General features: G+C 46.1%; 1 protein-coding gene across 3 annotated transcripts in view; it reads left to right on the forward strand.

Moving 5' to 3' along the window:
* Positions 1 to 8641, forward strand: part of CLCC1 (chloride channel CLIC-like 1) — a 27228-nt gene extending 18587 nt beyond the window's left edge. The window contains exons 8-12 of one of the 3 annotated variants that reach the window (XM_005860081.2): positions 2267 to 2364; positions 2849 to 2995; positions 5259 to 5394; positions 5631 to 5728; positions 7325 to 8641. In XM_005860081.2, coding sequence (XP_005860143.2) covers positions 2267 to 2364; positions 2849 to 2995; positions 5259 to 5394; positions 5631 to 5728; positions 7325 to 7591 — 746 coding nt within the window. In that variant the 3' untranslated portion in view covers positions 7592 to 8641. Of the gene's footprint in view, positions 1 to 2266; positions 2365 to 2848; positions 2996 to 5258; positions 5595 to 5630; positions 5729 to 7324 lie in introns of all 3 variants that reach the window. The other 2 variants (XM_005860082.2, XM_005860080.2) reach the window with 2 other exon arrangements.
* Positions 8642 to 8982: the final 341 nt, after the last annotated feature.

An 8982-nucleotide genomic window follows, 5' to 3' on the forward strand; every position in this document is an offset into this window, starting at 1 on the left:
AATAAAACTAAAAAAAAAAAACCGTACCCTTTTTTTTAATGATGTTTACTTTGAATTTATATTAGTTCACACAAACACTCCATCCATGCTTTTGTTCCGGCCCTCCGGTCCAGTTTAAGAACCCATTGTGGCCCTCGAGTCAAAAAGTTTGCCCACCCCTGAGCTAGGGCATGACTTTATTTTTTAGTTTATTGGGGTGACATTGGTTAATAAAATTTTATAGGTTTCAAGTGTACAATTCTGTGATACATCATCTGTAGATTGCATTGTATGTTTACCACCTGAAGTCAAATCTTCCATCACCATATATTTGACCCCCTTTACTCTTTACTACCCTCCAGTAAAGGGCATTTATTATGGCAATAGCTGATCATTTTCAAGCATAGATGGTAAAGAGAAGTAAATTAAATTGTCTTAAAATTGATAGCTTGAAGCAGTAAGAATACTTAAAATTGACCCAGGTTTCTGACTTTTGTGCCTAATGTATATAAACCAGATGATGTATCTTGGGGTGTCATTTTTCTCAGTTTATCAGTATGATTACATAGAGATATAAAAATGCAACTATATACATTGTCCACAGTTTACTGTATCAGAATGGCATCTTGGATTATTTATTTAGAATATGCTAAATTATAAAAAGAACACATTGACTATATTTGTGGATAAAACATAACTTAATTCTCACAGTTATATTCAAGGCTTCCATTCTCTGCTGGTCCTTGATATATAGGCTGGGAAAAAACAGTTGTAATACAAGGAAATAATACAATAATGAATAAATAATAATACAAGAAAAAACTGCTTCGTGCACTCACAACTTTTGCCCACCCCTGTATATCATGCATTTTAATTATATTAAAGTACTGTATACTTCTACTATATTTCCCTTATTTTGTTTTTTGGATTGGGAGGGAAGAAGGCAGAGGAGGGGGGGAGACAAATGGGGATTTTTAGAGTTATTGAACAAACACATATATACATTTTTCTTAACATGAAGGAAATATTAAAAAATGCTTGCCAGCACTTTGATTTATAAAGTCAAGCTAATAAGCAGCATTTATAAATATTTCTATTTAAAAAAAAAAAAAGTCTTAGGTTTCCATCCAGTGAGTTTTGTGTTCATGTGACGTCACAGGGCAGGACTAGACACTGTATATTCGCTGACTGGTATGGCCTGTCTCCCTCCATTCGCCTGAGGATGCCGTGCCCGCCTGCCCGTCGCACAAGGTCTCGCTCATTCTAGGTCCTCAACATGAGTTTATTAAAGAAGTGAATCTCTCTATATAAATGAATATCCATTTAGACTTAATCTCCTTATATTGACTTACGACATCTTATATTGTAGCTTTACTAGTTTTTTTTTTTAACTAGGGGAAATTACTTTTTTTCGTACAGATTTTTATAAATATTTTCAGTAATGTTGACTGCCTTTAGTTATGTATATCTAGCAGTGGAAATGGTTCAGTGTTCAAAGACACTTTATACATAAATGCAAGTCCCTGATGACTAATCCAGAACAGAATTTCAGCAGATTCTTAATCAGGTGCCCAAAATTAATGTTTCTTAAGACATTATGGGAACTAAACCAATCCAGCCTTGCTTTGTGGCTTCATGGACAACCATTGCCTCCTCTGGCTCAGGCTAGTACGTAATGTGAGCCTGATTTAGAAGAGTTGGGAGAACTAATGTTCTACTTCATTTTCTAAAATGAGGAGAGAACTGACTTTTAAAGTGACATTATTGTAGACTCACAGGTAGTTGTAAGAAGGAACACAGGGAGGTGCTGTGTGCCCTCCCTGGTGGAGGCAGGACTACTAGTCCAGGGGCCCAGCCTGGACAGGGACTTCCATACAGTCCAGTCTCACTCAGAGCGCCCCAGTTTTCAGATAGTTACCTTTTAGAAATCTTTGTAACATGCCCTCGTGGAGGCACGACTACTAGTCCAGGGGCCCAGGCTGGACAGGGACTTCGATACAGTCCAGTCTCACTCAGAGCGCCCCGTTTTCAGATAGTTACCTTTTAGAAATCTTTGTAACATCATCTGTTATCTGCATAGGATTTGTAGAATTTGAATGGGTTTTTAAAATAAACATTTTGGACATACGATGAAAAAATTTTTAAATTGGCATCACAGGGAGTCTAATTTTGTAAAACAATTTAAAATTGATTAGTGGTGGTGGCAGGGGTGAAACCAAAATATTGTCTTATTCGGGAATGAAATGCAGCTCTTTTTAATGGCAGTGTTTTGTCTTTCTCCAAATAGAATGGTTTAGAAGTTCATGGACCTATAAGGATGACCCGTGCCAAAAGTACTACGAGCTCTTACTCGTCAATCCTGTTTTGTTGGTACCACCAACAAAGGTATGGAACATGTCTTGTAAAAATGACATATACAAAGTAAGTCCAAACACCCTTGCATATATTAAAAATTGTAGGTGTTTTTAATTTTTTAATTTTTATTTATTGATTTGAGAGAGAGGGAGCGTGAGAGAAACATCAGTTTGTTCCACTTATTTATGCATTCATTGGTTGATTCTTGTGTGTGTCCTGATTGGGGATCGGACCCACAACCTTGGTGTATCTAGGGTGGTGTTCTAACCAGGTGAGCTACCTGGCCAGGGCAAAAATTGTTAGTGTTTTTTTTTTAAGAGTCTTTTTGCTAATAACCTTTGTTCTAGAAAGAATATACTTCCATTGCACAGTGATTTTTCACATTTTTAAAAGCATATGACAACATTTTAATGTATGTAACATAACTTCAGTCTCAGTGCCCAGGGCATTTTGGCTCATTCTAGGTGCCTCAGTCGTTTGAGGGGAAAAATGAAGTTGCTTTTACCATTTTTAGGCCCTGGCAGTGACGTTCACCAACTTTGTGGTGGAGCCGTTGAAGTACATCGGAAAGGGAACCGGGGAGTTCATCAAAGCGCTCATGAAGGAGATCCCCGGGCTCCTGCACATCCCGGTGCTCATCGTCATGGCGCTGGCGGTCGTGGTTAGTACAGGGCCTGCCGACAGGTCACGGGGTTTACAGAACAAGGCCTTGCTGGCGTGAAAAGGGGACTTTTGGGTGGCACAGCTGTGTGCATGCTTCCGTGTGTGGGCCTCTCAGCAGGGACACGGTGCTCGAGTGGGATTGTAGCTGCCATGGCAGTGATTTAAAATAAGACCTGCCTTTCAGTTGGTTCTTTGCACGTGGTAAAGCAATACACACAAAGTCAATTGTTTTGTTTTTTTAATCCTCACCCGAGGATATTTTTTCCATTGCTTTTTTTAGAGAGTGAAAGGGAGGGAGGAGATGGGGGAGGGAGGGAAGAAGGAAGGGAGGAAGGGGGAGAGAGAGAGAGAGAGAGAGAGAGAGAGAGAGAGATACGATTGGTTGCCTCCCGCACGTGCCCTGCCTGGGGCTGGGGATGGGACCTGCAACCCTGAGGTACATGCTCTTGACTGGGAATTGAACTGGAGACCCTGCCCTCCGAGGGAGGGCCGCTGCTGTAACCACTGAGCCACCGGCCTGGGCTCCCGTCCTCTTTGAGAAAGGGGCGTCCTCGCTGTCACCTGAGTGTTGCAGCGTTGCTAGGGAAACGCCCGGGCTCTCAGCCTCAGAAAGGGGCGGGAGGTGGGCGCCCTGACAGTGGGCGATTCAGGAGCGGACGTTTATTAGGGAAAATGGACTCCTCACTCCGCCGTGGTCTTCAGTTCCTGTGCCGTTGGTTGCCAGCTTTTACCCAGTAAAGCCCTTGTCACATGAAGCAAACCGGATGCGCTCGTGCGCCTGGGAAGGGGTGGAGTGTCTCCCAGACTCACCCGCTGCTCTTCCGCTTTGAGGCTGTCCCTGCTTTGGCTTTGGTGTCTGATGACGGGTCCGGTGGGTCAGGGTCAGGTTTAGTTCGGTGACATCAGTCGTACGGTTTGGTCTCTGACACTGAAATTGTGTGCAAAACCGTCATCTCTTGTTTACCTGCTTCTGTCTTCAGAACGGCCTCTCGTTTAAGACGTTTGTTTTCAGGGCCCTTGCACTCTTCAGAATCGAAAACCACAAGGAGCCTTTGTTTATGGGGATTTTATTTGTTGATATTTAACATATTAAGAAATAAGACAAAAATTTAAAATACTGAGACATTTTAGACTATTTAAAAACATTTTTTTAATCCTCACCCATGGATATTGTTATTATTTTGTGGGGTTTTTTTGGTTAATCCTCACCTGAGGATATTTTCCCATTGATTTTTAGAGAGAGTGGAAGGGAGAGGGAGAGACAGAAACATCGATTGGTTGCCTCCTGCACACACCCCGACCAGGGCCGGGGAACCTGCAACCAAGGTGCCCTTCACCGGAATCGAACCCAGGACCCTTCAGTCAGAGTGCCGACGCTCTATCCACTGAGCTAAACCGGCTGGGGCCCAAAGATATGTTTTCATTGTGTTTTTTTTAGAGAGAGAAAGTGGGGGTAGAGAAACATTGATCAGTTGCCTTCCTTACATGCCTGCCTGGAGAATCAAACCCGAGGCCCTTCGGTGCACAGGATGATGCTCCAACCAGCTGAGCCACGCCTGCAGGGCTGACATGCTGGGGCCACTTTAAAATGCAGGTCTGCACAAGCACACAGCCCACGTGCCTTCAGCAAGGAAGGCGCTGAAGCCAGAAGTCGCCACTTACACCCCAGGGAGTGTGGGGAGAAGTGTTGATTTCGAAGAGCCCCTGGGGGCGTCTCGGGTCCTCCCCGCGCTCCAGGGCCCAGGTGAACTGCTGCCTAGAGTGTCCCCCAGCCTGCCACTCAGAGCCTGTGGAGTTGTAGCTGTAGCTAAACCACGTTTGGATTGGTAAAAAAAAAAAAAAAAAATTAATTAACCTGCAGGAGAATGTTTACATGATGATGTACAACTGAACAGTTTTCAGCATTGACCTGATTTGAGGGGTGTGAATATAGACAGCATGTGCGCAGTTATCAGTTAGTACCTTCCCATGGAAGTTTCTAGGCTTTAGCCTAACTGCCATTGTTATAATTCAATCAAACTCTAGCTGCTTGAAAAGTCTACTTAATCCTGAGTGATTTCTCAATTTTTATTGGCTACTCTGGCCCCGTATTAAAGAAGAGACTTCTAATGAAAAGAACAAACAGTTCACTGAACATGGTTATGTCTGCAAATGCCACAAGTTGAATTACATAATTCTGTTAGCACCCTGAATGAAAAGCCCCTCGTAGTGTTGTAAGTCAGCCATTACATACTCAGAAATGCGATGTCTTTTCCTTCTAGAGTTTCTGCTACGGTGCTGGACAGTCGGTCTTTATGCTGCGACCCTTCGGTCCCGCCAGAGAGCCCCCCCTGGCTCTTCAGCCAGGTGACAAGCGCCGGCAGCAGGAAATTGACTATAGACCCCGTGGTGGAGCAGGTGATGCAGACTTTGGTTCTAGGGGCTACATTGGCCTCATTGAGCAAGGCCCGTATGACAGACCGTGTGAGAGTAGAAGAGATGTTGGGAGAGAGAGAGTTGTTGACGTGAGATTTCAGACTGGCCACAAGAGCCCCGAAGTGCTCCGGGCGGTTGATAGACCAGACGCAGAGGCGCGAGAGCATCCCGCGGCGCCCAGCGTAAGTCACAGCGTGCGTGTCTGTCCTTTGCTCTAGGCCTCGGTGCTGCCCGCAGGCTGCGCTTCACTCCTACCTGCACTGTTGGTTTTGTCACTGACGGTGTAATTACTCACATCTTCCCCTCGCTGGTCCAGGTTAGTCCGAGCTCCTAGAGGAATGAGGTGGTTGCGTGAAGTGCTCTTTAGCAGGTTTGTTAGCACAGACGGAGGAAACCAAGCAGTGAGCGTGGCTGATGCTTCTGCCTTGGGGAGAGAGGGAAGGCTCACTGAGGCCGGCGGGAGCCCACAGGAGCTGAGTCTTGGCTGGGAGAGGGGGCGGGGATCAAGAACCTCGCCTTCCCAATCTTCTGTATCATTGGCTGGTGACTGCTTTTGACCTGCACAATGGTGAGGCCTTTTCCCCACCGTTATTGAACATTTAAAGGGACATTTCCTTTTTGTGTGTGTGTGTTTATCCTCACCCAGGGATATTTTTCCATTGATTTTCAGAGTGGAAGGGAGGGGGAGAGACATGGATTGGTTGCCTCCTGCACGTGCCCGACTAGGGCTGGGGTTTGAACCGGAATCGATCCTAGGATCCTTCAGTCTGCAGGCCAACGCTCTATCCACTGAGCCAAACCAGCTAGGATGACATTTCCATTTTTGTTTGAGGCAGGAATTTGTATTGTCATTTGCAAAGTTTAAGTTGCAAGTGTAAACCTTTGAAAAATAGTACGAACACAGTAGAGCTGAGGAAGTTATAGATTCCCTTCCTACGCAGCTCCTTATAAGCAGAAATATCTGCATGGAAAACTGAAAGGTGTTCCTTTCAGCTTTAAGAGTTAATGTCTGTCGCTCATCTCGGGAATCCTCCTGTGACTTCCCATCACACCTCACGTGGAGTGGAAGCCAAAGTTGCCGCCGTGGCCCAGGCCATCTGCCCACGCCCACCTCTTCCTGCTGACCTTTCCCCGCCGCTCCCTTGCTGCGCTCCTGACTCATCCTCGAGCTCAGAGCCTCCGAGCCTGGTAGTCACCATCCGGAATCGTTCCCCACGGCCACTTCCTCTCTTCAAGCCTTTACTCACCGAGCCCCTTTCAGACCAGCAGTCCCACCTCCTCCACCCCCTCCGCTTCCAGGGTGATGCTTTGCTAATTGGTTTGTTGCCGATTCTCTCCCCAACCTGAAAGGAAGTCCCGGTGAGGGCAGGGTCTTCCTGGCCTGTCCCTGCAGTGTCCCCAGCATCTAGCACTAGTCCAGTGATGGCGAACCTTTTGAGCTCGTCGTGTCAGCATTTTGAAAAACCCTAACTTAACTCTGGTGCCGTGTCACATATAGAAATTTTTTGATATTTCCAACCATAGTAAAACAAAGACTTACATTTTTGATATTTATTTTATATATTTAAATGCCATTTAACAAAGAAAAATCAACCAAAAAAATGAGTTCGTGTGTCACCTCTGACACGCGTGTCATGGGGTCGCCATCACTGCACTAGCCGGTGCTCAGCAGATGCTTGTCAGATGACTTACTCTCACCAGGTCAGGAGTTCGCAGTCCTGGTCCCCAGGCCTGACCACGCCGTGTCCTCCCTGTCCACGCTCCTCCATGTGGCTCCTGGAGGCTGACCATTCGTGTCATTACAGTCCAGCATTAGAATTCAGATTTGCATGGACACTTGTTGGACATGATTACCAGCCTTTCACATCGTTACGGAAACAGTTGAAACAAGATGTACTTCTGTGCTTTCTAGGCCGGAGAGACTGATGGAGCCCCGGAAGGAAGCGCACCCCGGGAGGAAGCGCACCCCGGGAGGAAGGCAGAGGGCAGCACCGAGAGCAGCCGGCGTCCTGAGCCCGGCTCTGGCCAGGGGGCGCCAGTGGTGGCGGAAGATCCTGCAGCGGGAAAGGCCCCACTCAGGACTCAGGACGAAGGCAGCCCCGAGGAGGGCGGCACACCCCGCCCAGCGAGCACGTTCATCGCGGAAGCAGGTGGGAGGGACCCGGCCGGCGGCCCGTGAGGCTGGAGGAGCCCTGACTCGCACCACAGCTTGGAGGCCATCTTTTTGTAAAGAATCTTGTAATGTACACTCTTCACAACTGTTTCCTACAGATTTCTGACATTTACTCCAAAAATGTGCCAACTTAAGCATTAATATTTTTACTGACAATCAGAATAACACATGTATTTCTGTTCATTTAACTTCTTTTATCTGTCTTATTATGTATTCTCTTTGATGTTAAGATACATCCCATAAAGTTTTGAAGTAGTAATTGTGGAACAGGAGCTCATAGGTGAACAGGTGTGGCAGGCAGTACTAATTCCGAATAATTAAGGAAGCCAGTGGGAATGAGGGACATTGAATAAGAAGTTTTCTTGTTTACAGGCATATACGGGAGCCCGGTAACCAAAGTGTGTGCTTCCTGGTAGGAGTCCTGTAAGACCTACCTCAGTCAGGAGACTAATTTGTTCACTGTGCACGGCACCCCAGAGGGGCAGGTACTCACAAACCGTTTTTAAGGAAAGTCCACTCTGCATGTCCTTCAGCATCTCCTGGGCCGCGGGCCTGCACTACAGCATCCGTGTCTCTGCAGGCGGCACACCCATCAGAGTGGCTTTGTAGCCTCACGTTCTACTTGCATCTCTCAACCCGCAGCTGTTGCTGGGGCTGCTTCCTCGTCACCCCTTTCACTCTCCTGATAGAGACAGACTGGCGATGGCGATAGCGGGGACTTTGGGTAGCAGCGTGTGCGGTGATCTCAGCTCAGGTAGGGAATGGGTCCGGAGTGGCTGTTGCCCCCGCGGTGAAGGGTGCAGACTTTGGAGGCCCGTGTGCCTGGCTGCTCAGAACCCAGCAGCGCGGACTGTTAGCTGTGACAGTTTCTTACTTACATTCTAGCAAACAGTGTGGTCAGGGCCGCAGAAGTCCTCATTTTTAGAGGTTGCACATTGAGAAGAATGCCATGGGGAAAACGGAATAGGCGTTTTTCCTAACGACGGACAAGTGATAAATCAGCGTTTTAAATTAGTTATTCTGAGTTTTAAAACTATTCCTCATTTTAAACTGGAAGAGAAGAATGCCATGGGGAATAGGCGTTTTTCCTAATGACAGACAGGTGATAAATCAGCGTTTTAAATTAGGCATTCTGAGTTTTAAAACTATTCCTCATTTTAAACTGGAAAAAAAAAACTTGTGTATTTTGCTGGTTGGTACCTAGCTAGAAAGCAGATTTCACATACATTTAAGAGTCCCTTGTTTTAACATTCACACTAGAAGTTACGTTCAGCTGCTCACTCAGAACGATGCCAGTCGGGAATAGTCTTAAAGGTACCCTTCAGGTGTTTGTTTCAGAAAAAAAGACTTATTCAAAGCGTTTGCTTTCTGATGGTTTTTAAAACTTTTTATTTTTC

Source organism: Myotis brandtii, unplaced genomic scaffold, assembly GCF_000412655.1.
Source record: "Myotis brandtii unplaced genomic scaffold, ASM41265v1 scaffold131, whole genome shotgun sequence".
Lineage (NCBI taxonomy): Eukaryota > Metazoa > Chordata > Mammalia > Chiroptera > Vespertilionidae > Myotis > Myotis brandtii.